General features: G+C 39.0%; 1 protein-coding gene across 2 annotated transcripts; it reads right to left on the bottom strand.

The window, feature by feature from the left end:
• Positions 1 to 1,793: 1,793 nt before the first annotated feature.
• LOC5518387 (delta-like protein 1) lies at positions 1,794 to 8,273 on the bottom strand. Of its 2 annotated transcripts, none has more exons than XM_032363096.2 (6): positions 7,961 to 8,273; positions 6,262 to 6,571; positions 4,288 to 4,416; positions 3,586 to 3,699; positions 3,077 to 3,196; positions 1,794 to 2,783 (listed from the first exon to the last, which is right to left on the bottom strand). In XM_032363096.2, exons 2-6 carry the CDS (start codon positions 6,560 to 6,562, stop codon positions 2,413 to 2,415), a joined length of 1,035 nt encoding a protein of 344 aa, XP_032218987.1. In that variant the 5' UTR covers positions 6,563 to 6,571; positions 7,961 to 8,273; the 3' UTR covers positions 1,794 to 2,412. The 2 variants fall into 2 exon arrangements, with proteins under 2 accessions (XP_032218987.1, XP_048590139.1); XM_048734182.1 differs by having other exon boundaries at positions 8,025 to 8,273.
• Between the last annotated feature and the right edge of the window lie 8,874 nt (positions 8,274 to 17,147).

Genomic DNA, 17,147 nt, shown 5'->3' with positions numbered 1-17,147 from the left:
ATATCTTACCGTCAAAGTAACGTGCGTCATCGAACAAATTTAAAGCTATATACATTATTTTCTAGCAATTAATCACAAGGTTAAGTGACTAAAACTGGACAAATCTGAGAGACCTGGAAATGAATGTGTATCTTGACGTCTATTCATAGCGAGACACTTAGGACTTTTCCATTGTGAGAGAACTTCCTAAAAGGTATTATTTGTGAGAGAGCTTCCTAAAAGGTATAATTTCTGAGAGAGCTTCCTAAAAGCTATTACTATAATTTTACCAAAAAATACTTCCTCAGCAAACGCTGCTCGTGCTGATAAACAATATTAAAACAACGTGACTAGGGAGAGAAAAGTGGAAAAAGAGCACTGGTTGTCACGAGCAACTACAGCTCTGGAGTAATCCATCAATATTTGCAATTATTCACAAAACACACGTGCATTTCACGTGACCATATCAAAGCTTCTTGGTATGTACACGTGTTACATGGAGAGAGCACACTGGATGCCGCGTGCGTGTACGCAATTTGTCACGTGCATTTCACGTGACCATATCAAAGCTTCTTGGTATGTACACTTGAGAGCACACACGTGCATGTACGCAATTTGTCACGTGCATTTCACGTGACCATATCAAAGCTTCTTGGTATGTACACTTGAGAGCACACTGGATGCCACGTGCATGTACGCAATTTCACACGTGCATTTCACGTGACTATATAAAAGCTTCTAGCAAACTGGACAGGCCCGTACCCAGGGGGGGGGGGGGGGTGCGAACGCACACACACACAACGGCCGAAGGTCCACTTTCGGTTCCCAATGGACGTGCTAAAAAATTCCTTTTTGTTCTTTCGTGGATGGTCAGATGTTTGTCAGAGAACTCCTTCCATCACTCCCCCCCCCCCCCCCCCCCCCCAGCCCCCCGAAAAAAATTGGTCCACTTTTTCGGATTTTGCACACCCCAATATCTGGGAACGGGCCTGCTGGACGCCACGTGCATGTACGCAATTTGTCACGTGCAATTATTCAGAACAAACGTTCATTTCACGTGACCATATCAAAGCTTCTAGCACAATGGATGCCACGTGCATGTACGGAATTTGTCACGTGCATGTCATGTGACCATCAAAGCTTCTTGCTATGCTATGTAAACTTGTTACACGGAGAGGAAACACTGGATACGATGCAATTTGTCACGTGATCATCATAGCCTCCTCTGGTATGTACCGATAATGCTGAATAACGAATGCGCATGCGCGTGTTCTGGCGAAAACAAACAAAATCTCAGTGTTGACTCGTTCGAGTAAAGGTACGAAAGGATGACTTCAGTCGTTGTTTTGACTAACTGTACAGCATTAAAACCATACTGTACAAAAGATGACAGATTTGTTTGATAATGATGGAGTCATAACGAAAAATTATAGCCTTAGGTTTGGTCTAGTTTTCTAAGCATTCACCAAAATGTGACAGTTTGCCGGTAAAACGCCGCCATTTCAAAACAAAAAGGCTGGTTTAACCGCGCGGTACTGGAAGTAGTCTTGCGTTTTTCAGCACTGGCGTATGTACCCACATAGCTACCCTGGGTATCAAAGGCTCCAGCTTCACTCCGACAACACGAGCTGTTGTCAGGTTTGTTGCCTATAGTTTGCATCCTGGGCTGAATTGGCATTTGACTGCAGTTTTGTCCCGAGGCCTCTCGCTACGCTCCTCGTAGTCAGTAGTCAGCGCATAGTAAACGAACGAAGCTGTAGTAGGCCTTGAAATATTAAGGGAAGCACAATACAGAAACATTAAGAAACCATTGGTTTCTTAAACCATTGATTTCTTTATTTTAGAATATTGGAGGGCTACGGCCCTGACACAATTCTTTCACGAAAAAAATAAGGCGGTCACACTTGAATACGGCCCTTGCGTACTTGTTCTCGTGTCTCATGTACACCTATCACGTTAAATAGCAAGCACACACCACGTATGCCTCGCGGTAGTTTTGAGTCCCGTACGGGGTTTTAAAAGACATCAATTTAGCACCTCTGCTATTGTTTATAATTTGAAATTTCGACGTTTTGTTTACTTCCACAACTGTGAAGTTACTTGTTTGAATGGATGCATTGCGGCGGGACTTGTTTTTTAGTGGAAGTGTAAAATATATGGCGGCGTGACGTGACGTGACGTGTCCAATTATGTACACACGACGCAGGGAAAGGTCAAGGCTTCTCGACACACCCCACAAATTTTTTTTAACACATCGAAGCTGCACACAGCAACCTTGCACATGCTCGAAAATTTAGCGGTCATTGCGGATGCTTCCTTAGGTCTCTACCGCAGAGAACATTCGTAACAGAAGAAAACAGCGCTTGGCCCTCGAGCGCAGATGATAAGACCTTCTTGACAAATCATCTTTAGTTTTGCATTGCATTTCCCTTGCTACCACGCTCCGCAATATCTCAGGAAACCATTAAAAGGAATCTTTTCCAAATAATAGACAAAATACGACCCGCAATTGCGAATTTTGATGGTATTCTCAAGATTGCAGCAGTCACCACTGAAGTAAAAACACGCTCTGCGAGTAACCGCTCCCTCTTCCATCGCAGGCTCAGCTCCATTGAGCCATCCCGGCATCACAGCACCACAAAGATTGTTACTCGCTGGACACGTGGTTGGCATTCTATTGCCAGCCTCGTGAGTAAACCGATACCACGTGACTGGAAGAAGCTCGTCAGATTGGTCCACTGTTGTGGGAATGGTCACGTGTCTTTCTTTATCCGAAAGTACTTGATAGTTTCTACATTCTGGGGCTTTTAATAAAAAAAAAAAGCATTTTTAATACTAATTTGCCTTACATGCCGTTTTGCCGTTTCTGTGTGTGTCACCTCCAGCTATTATCGATCAACCACTACATTATTATTTACAATTTAGAATCCATCGGCTTTTGCAAAAAATAAACTTCAAAATAGCCACCAACGATTGGGCCGATGGAAATCTGTCTGACCGTCTATCCGTCTTTCTGACAGTCTATCCTGTGTGTCTGACCGTCTATCCGTCTGTCTGACCTTCTATCCGTTCTTAATCTTGTTTGTGACTCTCTTACCTGCATCGTTTTCGCAGTTGGTTCCGTTAAAGAATCTCTGGCACGAGCAGCTGTAATTTTGGTTTGTCGCGGAGCACGTCCCATTGTTAAGGCAGGGATTTGACAGGCACGGGTCCCCAGCTAAAGGTATAAAAAGCCAGTATAAGATAACAAAGTACTAGTAATAGTCATCTTGAAAAATAAAGCCAAATAAGGAAAGGTAGAATCACTCTCACTCTTACTCTTACACGTGTGATTACCTCTTTTAAGAATGTCAATTAACCACTAATTTGTTATTGTTTGTATTTGTAAATGCAACGGTCTTTTTACAAGAACTTTAAAAAAGCCAAGATTGTGTCTGATACTTTAGAAACGAAATTTGATCAGAAGTATTTTACTTGCTTGAATTAGCTGACGGATATATTTGTTTGGATACATATTTTGCGGGAAATGTTAAAAAATACTGTGATCAGCCATCTTTATTTAATTAAGGGTTTTTACTTTTCAGTAGTCAGGCGTTAAATACACACCTTTGTCGCAGCGTAGTCCTTGGAAATTTATTGCGCATGTGCAATGATAACCACCGCTGAGCACTTTGCATGTCCCGCCGTTTTCGCAAAAGGGATCTGGGCACGAGCTGGGATCTGGAGACGAAAGAAAAAGAAGTTCTCTGTGTCCTCACTCTCAGATAAACCATTCATGAAGATTCTCAACTAAACGAGCAAATCGAGCTTTTGTTACGCGAATTGAATTCGAATTTGTGTCAAAAATGAGTTGAAGTTATTCTCTTGTGTTTCCAGTCTTCTCGGATAAGGAAACTAAACCAGAGGCCTCGTCACGTCAAGCTTCATTGCACTAACCTAAATCAAAGAAACGTAAAAAAACCACTGGGAGCACAATAGACCCTCCTGCAGTGAGTGACTCCCCCCCCCCTCCCCCCAGTGAGAGTGTTAAAAATGCTTACTAACAATACACTCAAGGGGGTACTTGTTTTGGAGCCTAGCTCTGTCTTGTACCTTCCACACCAGTCTAACTGGCGGAAATTTGATAGATAAATAAACGCCCCCACGTCATTGAAACGTCGTTTTAAATGACTGTGAGAAAGTGTATATAAAAACAGTTATTTCTAAATGTGGTTGTTTTATATGGCTTACTTTGCTTGATATGCTTTCGCACGTCTTTTTTTTCTCATTTATTTCTCTAGTGAAAACCCGGCTTTACGCAGTACTTACTTGTGTTCTGCATGTCACAGTAGACCTGGTTACTCAATACCCAGAATACACCACTGGCAGGGCTGATTGACCCATCCTTGACATCCTGGCACGAGAAGGCCTGGAAACTAGCACTAGATCCTACCGTCACTAAATACAAAGACAAAGACCACAGGTTTAGCTTCTTTTTTTAACTTTATCGAGTCAAACTTTACTACTACTACAAAAAAAATACCAATACAAACAAAGACACGCAAAACGGATAAGCAGGGAAGTTAACTCAAACGTATCACTCAAACGTATTACTCGATCAACTCGCGGGAAGTACCACAAGCAATCCCTCTCTTAAACAGATTTCTTGAATATTCGGTGCCTGGTCTATCTATGGCATCATATTTTCCAGCGCCTTTAGGTATAACTGGGCAAGACGTTTTTTACATGCTGATAAGGGCTATTCAGAGCGCGCTTTTTTTATTAGCGTTGTTATCTAGCCAATCGCAGTGGTCCCAATATTTGGGACCCGAACATGAAAATTTAACAGTATTTGTATATCAGGCCCTCTTTTTATCGCTTCCCGGTATATACTTTATAGGGAGCAATAAAAGGGCCACACTCGGGCTAAGTTGCAACGGGACACGGAGTCCCATGCGGGCACCGCCATTAGCATATGAAGAAAACCTTGTCGTTTTGAGGGACTGGTACCGAGGACTCTTAGTTTCTTTTCAGATACTTTCTCCATTGACTAAATATGGTCACAGTCAGTGTTTTTCTCTTCTGATTACAAGTCATAAAGTTTGCAAAGTACCTGCGGTACGGTAACCTTAAAAATTACAAGAATCATACAGTCTTTCCAAATAAGGAATATATTAGTTTCCTTTTATGGAAGTGACCGCGTTTGGCAAAAACGACATTTTTTGGCTGAATTTTCTTGATATGGATAAAATAACTAACTAAATTATACAAAATTAGGATATTAAGATCAGTAAAATAAAAAATATATACTTGAAGAAAAAAAGGCTTTCTGATTTCTGTCATAAGCCAGAGGCAGTTTAACTCATTTCCGATCCCGCGCTTCTCCGCAATTCACCTACGAGCACACAGAGCACCTGACCCTAAACCAGACCCATTAAGATCGCCAAGGACAAGACTGGACGCATACGCTTTTAAAATATTGAATTTATAATTATTATTTTTTGTATAAACCAGGGGCGTAGCCAGGGCGTGGCCTAGGGGGGCCCGGACCCCTCCCCCCCCTTTTAGCAGCCAAAAATACAGTAAATGTATAAGACATTATCTAAAATTCGGGAGAAAATGCCTTGAAAGTCCCTTTTGGGTCCCCTCCTGTTAAAAATCCTGGCTACGCCGCTGTAAGTTGACAACTGGCCTTTGTCTTCCTCCCCCACAACCCGCCTCACCCTCCATCACCACAACCCATCCAGGGTCTTAGCATATCAACCAATGGCTGTCGTTTTCCTAAATGGTCTAAAAGAGCCTGGGGCAACAGCGCGGGAGATCTGGGATATTCTAAAATGTTAGGGACTAGGCTCCATTTCCAAGATTGCTGCCAGCAAAATCGTAGTAAACACGAATTCCTGCAAGTTCACGTGGAAGTTCTCGACTTACAAAGTTCTAGAGCGATAAAAAAGCGAAAAAAATGATTGAAACGAGACTCCCAAATATGGTATGTAATGCCTAATAAGGAAATGACCGAGCGAGCTAGAAAAACGACAGTTTTTAAAACAAAATTGACTGATATGGGACGGACCATTAGAAACGTGAAGGGGGGGGGGGATGGGTACGGACCAAAAAATGATATACTCTATGAAAAGCTTAAAAAATGGATGCAGCCCAAACTGGACAAGAAAAAAGCATACAACGATGAAAAAATTATGCACATCTTGGAGACATGAAAAAAAAAACATGCACGACTGAAACCTCCCCACCCTTCCCCCCCCCCCCCACCCCCCTTCACTTTTCTGATGGTTTGTCCCTTACCTCTATTTGGATTTTCAAAGTAGACACCGTCGTCCTTGGCTCGTAGATAGCTGTCCCTCCCGGAGGCCGTACGGTTATTGATCTCGCAAAGTTTAGTAGAGACGTGATAGTTCAAACTCTGACAGAACGCGTGACCGAGGCAATGATAGTAGCAGTCTAGAGCAGTCTTCTGATTGGTCACATTAATCACATGACTTGTAAGGACCGATCCCTGTGTTGATGTAGCACAAGTAGCGGAGAGAAGACTCGGCCGGGTAACGAGCGTACTCGTGAAGAGCGTGATAGTCATTATGGAAATCATGACGTCACACTGAAAATATAACATTTGAAATTTGAATCACGAATAGAATTACAATATATCAAAATAATGACGCACCAGCGCTAAAGTTTCTGCGCCGCTCTATTTATACGTATACGTTATAATTCATATGCCCATCAAATCCCCGGATAATATTTCATTGCCTTCATAAACGAGCATTAATTGTCTACGACCATTTTCTAAATCGGCTGGTTGGCGTGGCAATAATAAGGCAATCCCCGTAAAGTAAAGCGCATGACATTAGAAAAGCAAGTTGTGTACGGGTTCTCCACCGTGTAAGAAATAAAATACTCAAGAGAGTAAAGTAAAGCGCATGGCATTAGAAAAGCAAGTTGTGTACGGGTTCTCTACACCGTGTAAGAAATAAAATACTCAAGAGAGTAAAGTAAAGCGCATGGCATTAGAAAAACAAGTTGTGTACGGGTTCTCTACACCGTGTAAGAAATAAAATACTCAAGAGAGTAAAGTAAAGCGCATGGCATTAGAAGAGCAAGTTGTGTACGGGTTCTCTACACCGTGTAAGAAATAAAATACTCAAGAGAGTAAAGTAAAGCGCATGGCATTAGAAAAGCAAGTTGTGTACGGGTTCTCTACACCGTGTAAGAAATAAAATACTCAAGAGATCTTTGAGAAAACGATTTTGGTATTTAAAAAAGGAGATGGGATTGAGGCTTCTAACCCTCCGAGGCCCCGTTAGCATATAGTGAATGGTTGCGTGGGTTTACACTTCTGACATTTGAATATTTTGTATCTGTTAATTTCTTCCGTATTTATTGAATATCTTTTATACAGACTGAGAAAGCTTGGGCATAAACTAGCCCACTCTGTGAATATTTTATTAGTAGCCGTCTTAGCAGATACAGAAATCGCGTTCAGTGTAAATAAATAAAGACAATCTCCGTTCAACTGTACTATTTACAAAGGGCATGATATTTTGTATGCGATGATAATGAAAACGATACACTTTTATCACAGTAATGGAAATGCGCACAATAAGAAGTGTCAATGAGGTTCTTAATCGCAATCAGTAGAGGGAGTAGATTTAACTGCGCTAATTTTGACCGCTATCGGTTCAAAAACTGACAAATTCAAATTCAGCTCGACTTTATCTCTGTTTGATAATTTTGAAAGTTTTAGAAGCGAATTGGAAATAACAATGCTGTTTTTTAGTAAGTCCTATTGTGGTTATCCCCCTGCGATTCATAGTTTCGCTAATCCAGTTATATTGGTTAATAAAGCCTACAATACACAAAAACTGGAAATCGACTATATTTCCAGTTTTTATGTATTGTATTCATTGTTCTGGTACGAGATCGCGACAGTTTGGGTTAATAAAGCCTCATACATAACCAACTTTGCGAGCAACAAACGGTGACTTACTTAAGTATATCTCTTATCGTATCGATTTGTCTTCGTCTGATGATTTCCTTGTATTTTCCCTTACTTTGTTACTTGGGCATCCGCCGTGTGTCCCATCTTAAGAAATCTTTTGCGATACGCTTTTTCCCGTTCTCGTGTTGATCTTCGTCGCTTTGCGCCTTTTCCTAGTGGATGCAATAAACACAATCTGACAAGACGAAAGGCCGAAGTTTACACAAGAAATTAGACTGACAAAACACCTGTCTTTTTGTTCAGCGGTTTACTTCAAGTGCCGCCACATCATTATGACAGTCCGAAAAGACAAGGAGAGAAGGCATATTATGGCACTGTGCAATTAAATACGTCTGCGGAGTTCTTAGAAAACGGACAACGAATCGCATCCTAGCGATGCTGTAAGTATTAAGCGTTACAGACAGGAAAGTGCCAGCCCATTTTTTGAAAAAGGCAAAAAATTGCTAGGCAAAACAAATGCTGAGACCTATCAATACTAATTTCTAAACAAACGAGTAAATAATAAATATAGTTACAACAAGGAAAAGAATACAGTCTATATCTCCGTATTTCTGACTATGATACCAGTTAATCGCGGAATGTTATATGCTTTGGTCACATCGCAGTTTTGTTTTTCTTTATAAAACGTAACCCGATAAATAGGGGCATGCCTTTGACTAAGAAATTAAGTCAAATGTCTTGTTACTGTTGAATAAGCACGTATTCCTACCTTAACTGGATGTATTTGCCTTGGTTTCGCTCCTACAGCGAGCTCTATCCCAACGCGCTTGCGACCTTTCAAACGACGCGCTGTGTAATCGCCGTCCCTATAGTCCGTAAGTAAACGAATCGTTGCTACGATATTTTTAAAACTCCACAATGCTTTATGTTTGCCGTATCCCTTATTTTGCTTGAATTTCCCGCGTAGTTAAAGTCGCGTTTTTTGCGATTTAAAAAAAGTCGCAAACTAAAGAATCGCGAAGTTTTAATCACGCGAAATTTAATGAATATTGGTCTTGTTTCATTAGTCGGTTACGCCATTAAAAAACGAATCCAATCGCGAAATTATATCCCCTGCAACCACATTTTTTACCGCGTTCGCGAAAGTAAAGTCTCGCGAAATGTGCCGAGAAATTTTCGCAAAATTTAAGATGTGCAAAAATAAAGAAGAATAAGTTAATGTCGACATTGCTATCGATAAAGCTTTACAATGTATAGTATTTAGCCCTGCTCGGCTCTTGCACAAAATATGCATGATTTTTTAAACCTCATTTTCAGCAATTTGCGTTTTTAAGAATTTGACTCTGTTATAAAGCCTTCAAATAATCGATAACATGTCTTGCGGGGCTAGAGCTTAAATTAAAAGTTTCATTTTATTTTCTTACTTTTACTACGGTTTTCAATGGTCTGAGAACTGTGAGCGGCTGGAAAGGGCTTTTGGTTTCGTCCTTTTGATTGGCAAGCACTTGATTGGCTTTCTAAGAAAACTTCGAGGCACCTAAAACCTCCGTCGAAAATTCGTAACTTGAATGGTGTAAGCTAGAAAAAACAATTTTCTTTTGCAAACAGTTTGAGATAAGTTTCTAAATACACAGGTAAGCCAATCATGGTAAGCTGATTGGGTTGCTTTTCGTGAAAACCTCGCAACCTAGGGTTATTATTGCAAAGATTGCGGCCATATGATGGACATCTGTAAATGCACTTTATATATGAGATTTTTTAAGGCAGTCTTTTAGTTTAGCTAAGCCGCTAAAATCAATTTTGAAGTAAAGCAATTATCCAAAACTGTCTTGCAAGATTTTAACATTTGAGTAAGATGTCATAAATTTGCCAAAACTAATCTTAAAACATAAAGTATTCTAATTTCGGATGGAATCCTGCAGTTTCTTGCCCATTTAATGGCTAATGAGCTTCGTGTGTAATACGCAAATAAAAACGTTTCCATCAGATTTTCTTAGAGCAATTGAGCGCTAAGGTCGGGTGTACATAGCCGTACTTCTCAAAACTTTTTGAAATCCTGAAGGCGGTCATGGGCAAAGTATATGGAATTATTTCGAGACTTCTTTGCTGTTTTTTGATCATAAGGATGATGCATCGAGTCAAGGGTACGTAAAAATAGTTTTAGTATTTACTAAGTATACGGAATCATTTCGAGACTTCTTTGCTGATTGTTGATCATAAGGTTAATGCATCGAGTCGTGAAAAGACCTTTAGTGTTTATAAGTTTGCAATAAATATTTGCCTTTCAAAAAAGAATAACTTGCATAGTGTCTCAAGGGTTGGGGAAAGACATTAATCCCTAAAAATGATCTTTTAAAATGGGAAATTTGTTGAAAATTATTTTGTCTGAAGTTCTAAATTGTTTTTATTATTTTATAGAAATGCTTATGTTATCCATAAAAATATAATTATACCCTTTCTTATAGTGACTATTCTCCGCGCTTTTTAATATAAATTCTGTATCTATTCTATTTGCCGCACACAATTTTCGAAAATATCGCATATCGCAAAGAAGACAAGGTTTTGAAGAGCATGCGCGTCATTCCGTTTTTTTTTTATTTTTTTTTAACGCAAAACCGCCGTTTACAAAGCAAAATCGAGCATCTCAAAGTGTTTTGAAATACCGCATCACCGCATGTTTTTTGCTCTTTTACCGCACTCTCGTACAAACAAAGGGCCAATACCGAAAAAGCAAACGTCCCACTATAATCATTTTGAGACTAAATAAAGCAGTAAAGTGATTGTAGGGTAAAACGGATATCTGGATATCTTGTCTTGATACGAGTGAAAAATTCGCATCCTAAACCACTCAGTTATTTTTGCCATATGTGATACATCTGTCAAGCAATTTTAACTATATTTCTTTTACTATGCAATTTTAAGGGGATCTAAGCCGCTAAATGTACTTTTTATCAGTTGCTCAAAATTGTGTTGCAAAGATTCTTGGGGCAAGGTATTCCAAATCTAAAGTATTTCAATTTTGGATAGAATCATGCAGTTTTGTTTAGCATGGTTAATATGGCTAATGTATTTCGTATGCAATGAGCAAATGGGAACCGTAAAACGTTTTCATTAGATATTTTGACGCAGTAATCCCCGGGGGGTTCTTTGGGGTAAAAGGGGATAGGGGTGACCGTCGGAGACCCCAAAAAAATACGGTACGAAAAAATCACAACCCCCAAAAATACCTCTTACAAAAAAATAACCCTAAAAATACCATTAAAAAATTCTTTTTTAAACATCCTTTTAATGCCATTCATCAAATACACATCTTTGAAGTTTGAAAATGTATTGTCAACCTTGCAGTTTCATGGAAAATTGTTTGTTTTACAGAAACTGAGGGAAAAATGACATAACAGTATATAACAAAACTGTACCTATTTATTCTATATAGTCTATACATGTATACATTATCATATAATCTAAAGCCTTTTGTAGACTTTTATACCAAAAAGTTGATTTAGAAGACCTAAAATCCTGGCTCGGATGCTGACTTGGCATTTACGCGAATGCATGGCTTGTGTGCATGCCAGAAAATAATATTATCACAGTTTTTAAATCGAAAACGTGGCGAATCTGTAGGGTCGCTACTTTAGAAAAAAGTACCTCGCGTTCGTATACCCTAAAAATACCAGGGTTTTTATCTCGAAAGGCTTTGGTTCGAAGACCCTAAAAAATACCAAACCTCTGATTTCAAACCCTAAAAAATACGATGGTCTCCCCTACCCCCAATTTATAGGGATTCCCCCCCCCCCCCCCCCCCCGGACAGTGATCGGTTCAAGCCCTTCTTCGCAGAACTTTTCGAAACTCTGAAAACTCGGCGCCATATCAAGGAAAGTTAGCCAAAAATTGATGTTTTTGTTAAACGATCCTACCAGGACACCATAATGACAGAATACATAGCATCAAATTCCAGTAACTTGTTTTTAATATTTACTTATCCTGAGACGAAGAATAGATAAAAAAAACGTTTTTAAATGATATCAGAAAAAATCTCGAAATTTGACCACGGGCAAAGATACAAGCGTTTGAAAACAGCTGTTCTTTTTCACAAGTTGACCCCATAAAACGAGCCCGCGCGCAGTGAGAATAGCGGGTGCTTGCATGAAGCTAAAATGTGCAAAAAATTTTTTTCTAAATTAACGCTTTTTAGGGAGTGTTAGCAATTAAAAATTATTCGAATAACCCTTCGTTGTGAAAGAAAAGGACTAGAAAAGGAAAAGAAAAAAGAAAATAAAGAAAACGAAAAACAAAAAAATTGTAAAACATGCGGGTAAGCCGCGGATCGGGGGTATTCGAATTCAGTCGCGCTACCCGTTGGGCCATTGAGGCAAACGGGAAATTTCAAGCAAATAAATAAGATATTTATCTGATACCTGTTGTAATCAAAGCATAGCGACGAAAATTTGTGAAAAGACGGAACTTGAAAAATTAGAGATCTTAGAATGATTCAATGAATTTACAATTTTGACACAGTATTTTAAAAGTTCTAAATAAGCTTTTTCTCAAATAACTATAAAAAATTATGTCGACAAATTTTTCCTCTAGCGATAAAAGTATTTGATTCGACAAGGACAAAATAGATTGCTCACTTTTGGAAGGGGGTCATTTTTTATAGCGTTTAGCATAGGAACTCTAAATTTCAAATTATATAGATTAATGTTTGCGGTTGACTACAGTTAAGAAAACTTAAGAGATTTAGAATTTTCAGGCTTCTTTCGATCATACGATAATTGATACCCCAACTTGAAGGAATTGATTCGAGGCCTTATAATGATTCAATCCAATTAAAACTGCGTCCCTAATTTTGTTAACTCAAAAACTGACAAAAACTAATGTTTAAAAAATTCTATCGACAATTGTTTTTTAGACTGCGATATTATTTACATTTAAAAGCCGGCAAAACACCACGAAAACCCGTCGTATGTCAATAAAACTTGGTATGGTTTGTTTTCAAGTCCTAAACTACTGATATATTGGTATAAACCCGGAAATTAAGAGTTTGATGCTACGGGCACTTTAAACTTCATTGGCCCTTTTTTGATGGCTTCTATTAGAAATTAAGCCATCTCACCGCAAAGGTTGACCAATCGGCGAGTACAACATAAATGTACGTGTTCCGTTAAAATTCATTGATAGGAAGCAGTTCTAGCATTTGGGGAAGTAATATTTTAATGAAAAAAGTTATTTAAGAGGGTCTTGTGACAGTGTGATACGACCCTAGTATTGTTTGATTAAAATTGAACTGCGAACTTTGAATTGCACCAGACCCGTAGCCTGGGGTTTTCGGAAGAATTACTCCCCCCCCCCCCCCCCCCCCCCCCTCTGCAAAGCTCTTGGTAACGGGCCTGTGCACTTTTTCGTTTTGCAGGTGGATGTAAAAAGCTGCGTTTAAATGACATCGTTCGCAGCATGTACCTCTGGTCTGATTTAGAGGCTACCTTCAAAGACATCACGGAGGATTCATGCAGTATCAAGTGCTACATGAGTGACACGTGTCAATCATACAATTATAATTACAAGACGGAAACCTGCTGGACAAGCAAGTCAAACCGGTTCCAGTACCCTAAGCGCTTGATGGAATGTAAAGATTGTGTCTATGTTGGGACAAAGGTACCATTTGTCATCCTAGAGAAAGAGTGTGAGAAAGTATACGATTCCATCTGTTTTCTATTTGAAGTATAAACCTTTCGGGATTACATAAATAATTCTGCCAATATTGAATTAAAACGAGGGGTGTGGCTGAATAGGGGCCTCCAGGAGAGAACCTAGAATTAAGGGTGGATATCAGTCAATCTTGTTTTTAAAACTGTCGTTTTCCTTGCTCGCTCGGTCCGCTTCAATCATCTTTTTTCGCTTTTTTATCGCTTAGAGACTTTCAAGTCTAGAATTTTCACGTAAACTTGCAGGAATTTGTGTTTACTACGTATTTGCTGGCAGTCATCTTGGAAATGGAGCCTAGTCCCTAACGTTTTAGAATATCACAGGTCTCCCGCGCGTTCGCCCCAGACTCTTTCAAACCATTTAGAAAAACGACAGCCATTGATTGATATGGATAGAGAGGGAAGAGGTCGGGGGCGGATCCAGGAGGACTAAGGGGGAGGGGGGGGGGGGGGCAAGAAAAGGGGCCCAGATTCATTGTTCTTCCGTTTATTTCCTTATATTTCTTTTTTTTTCTAAGCCAAATATCTGAGAATTAGGGGGGCAAGGCCCGCTCATTAGCCATGTGTAGATTGTGCAGTAAATTTGGGAAAAGCTGCTTGAAAATATAACCAAACGTTGCTCGAAAGTTGCTAAAACACCCAAAAGTTGCCACCAGAAATTAAAAAAAGTTGCTCGCTATCTAGAGTAGAATGCTCAAGACATTCATTTTCATTGTTTGTTTTCATTTCATTAATTTCATTAAATATTTTTTCCAATCATTCAAATATGTTCAATGAAAATGTTTCTGTACACTTCGCGTAGCATATGTTTAAGTATCTACCCCGATAGATATAGCCGCTGTCCAGATTTCGTGGGAACACGTAAAACTATTGAGGACTGTTCAGGACAATTTGGGAGCCGTTTTGCTTATCATCAATTTTATACCAATTTGTTGCTCAAAAGTTGCCCTAGGCTGCTGGTCCTTCGAAAAGTTGCTCAGAACGCTCATCCCACCCCTAGATCCGCCCCTGAAGAGGGTACGTACATCATTTATCTATTTCTGATACTTTATTTCTTATATACAAAACAAGGTGACATTATTTTTACTTTTTTAACTTATAATCATTCAAAAAATTCTAAAAAAGGGCCTAATTCGGATTCCAAATACAACAATCAAACTTAAAGTTGGCTTTTTCCTTCACTCAATTCGTTACCTGTAAATAATTAAATTTCTGGTACTTGAAACTTTTTGAAATCTATGACAGCTAGCTGAGAGGTGTAATTTCGCTCACAATAAGGTATTAGAACAATATTCTCTATATACGTCGCCACAGGGTGCCCAAACTTTCACACAGCCTTAGCCTTTATCAAACTCGCAAAGCATATGATATTTGAAAGCACATGTAATATGGAATTTAAAGGTTTTTACTCTTACTTACTTAAGTCAAAACTTTGTGGCCAATTAGTTTTCGGATCAATTATGAATCATTGTGTATCAATTTTTTTTTATAAAAATCAGAGAATTCTGTGTCTCCAAGAGTTGTATAAGGATTTATTATCCATTTTAGAAAAAATGTACAAGTGGAGCTTGTCCAAGCGGAATGAATTGTAAACATGACGCTGTTACCAACAGTTTCCTCTGCATTGCGGAAGGTAAGATATTTTAATTGAATGTTTTGATATTGATTTTAATATCTTGATACTGATTTGATTCAGTTCACGCACTGCACTCACGAAGAGCCTTGAAGTAGCCTTGAAGAACAAGGCTAAGTAGCCTTGAAGAACAAGGCTACTTTTATATATCATCAGGAGATTTGATATATACATAGTCGAGGGCTTTGTTTAGGAGTTCTTGGCTGATGGATGGGTAGAATTCCACTATGTCGAAACATATAAAGTTGAATGCTGTCTTGTTCTTTGTTGATGTGAACCAGTCGATTACGGCTTAAGTGCTTTTCCATTGGTAAAAGTTACGTTTTGTTGCGATATATATATATATATATATATATATATATATATATATATATATATATATATATATATATATATATATATATATATATATATATAATGATGGTTGAAGGCTTTCATAGAAAGTGCTCAATACTCGAAAGTAGAGCGGTGTATAGTGTTGGTTTGAGAAAAATACAAACTACATAGGTTTCCCTACAGGTCTGTTTCGTGGTTGCCCACTCATCAGGGGATTTGTAGCTATATATATATATATATATATATATATATATATATATATATATATATACGCTGGAATATATATAATATATATAATCGACTGGTTCACATCAACAAAGAACAAGACAGCATTCAACTTTATATGTTTCGACATGAGTGGAATTCTACCCATCCATCAGCCAAGAACTCCTAAACAAAGCCCTCGACTATGTATATATCAAATCTCCTGATGATATATATATATATATATATATATATATATATATATATATATAAAATGATGGTTGAAGGCTTTCATAGAAAGTGCTCAATACTCGAAAGTAGAGCGGTGTATAGTGTTGGTTTGAGAAAAATACAAACTACATAGATTTCCCTACAGGTCTGTTTCGTGGTTGCCCACTCATCAGGGGATTTAATGAGAATATTCCTACCATCGTATATATACTATTAACATTGAAATTTACATAATAATAGACTGATAGTTTTAGCTAAGGCGGCAAGAGGAACAATAGCGAGTTACATAAATATGCAGGGCGGAACGTGTGAAAAATTGATAGCGCGAAAATTTAACGGTGACGGGATTAACAGTTCTAATTGTTTCGTAGCAGGGTGAGGAATCTGTGGCCGATGTTGGTGCTGGTGTTCTTGCTGAAGGGCGGGTTGTACCATAGGATGTTGTTGCGTTTGCGGGTTTTACGGTTGGTTACGGTGTTGGGTTCGTAGCGTAGCTTGTAGTTGTATCCGCTATCGTCGAGTGCTTTCTGGTAAGGCGGCGCGGTCTGGTCATCGGCCACAGATTCCTCACCCTGATAGACAAGCACTTCCCGACACTATATATATATATATATATATATATATATATATATATATATATATATTCCAACTTTTTTGTTAAGCAACGAAATAATAAATTCATTTTTTTCAGATTTTGAGGGAACCGGCCCTTCTAAAACTGAAAATGCGCCAAGAACAATGTCTAAGCCCATTAATCCGACAGCAACTTTAAAGACACCAACCATTAAAGATCTGAAGCCAGCCACAAAAGCGATGGCAACAACACTGCAACCATCACCATTATCTTCTTCAGCTACGGAAACACCCAAGGAACACTCACCAGACAAAACGCCCTCTTCAGCTGTGACGGCCGTCACAATCCATCAATTGCCATCTCTATCACTATCTTCATCTTCCGTTACGGAAACACCAAACGAAATCCCTACTGTTATAACGCCACCTTTATTACAATCGTCATCGCCATCGCCATCACCATCACCATCACCATCCCCACCATCGCCGCCATTGCCATCGCCATCGGCGTCTCCACCGCCATCGCCATTGTCATCTTCAGTTACGGAAAGACCA

The sequence above is a fragment of the Nematostella vectensis genome, chromosome 11, assembly GCF_932526225.1.
Source record: "Nematostella vectensis chromosome 11, jaNemVect1.1, whole genome shotgun sequence".
NCBI lineage: Eukaryota > Metazoa > Cnidaria > Anthozoa > Actiniaria > Edwardsiidae > Nematostella > Nematostella vectensis.
The sequence above is the reverse complement of the archived record's forward strand: the minus strand, read 5'-3'. Positions and strand labels throughout refer to the sequence as shown.

Coding starts and splice junctions, on each gene's coding strand:
- LOC5518387 (XM_032363096.2), bottom strand. CDS start 6,562: ATGATTTCCATAATGACTATCACGCTCTTCACGAGTACGCTCGTTACC. Junction 3,700..4,287: donor CTGTGACATGCAGAACACAA/GTAAGTACTGCG, acceptor TTTCGTCTCCAG/ATCCCAGCTCGTGCCCAGAT. Junction 2,784..3,076: donor CAACTGCGAAAACGATGCAG/GTAAGAGAGTCA, acceptor TTTTATTAAAAG/CCCCAGAATGTAGAAACTAT.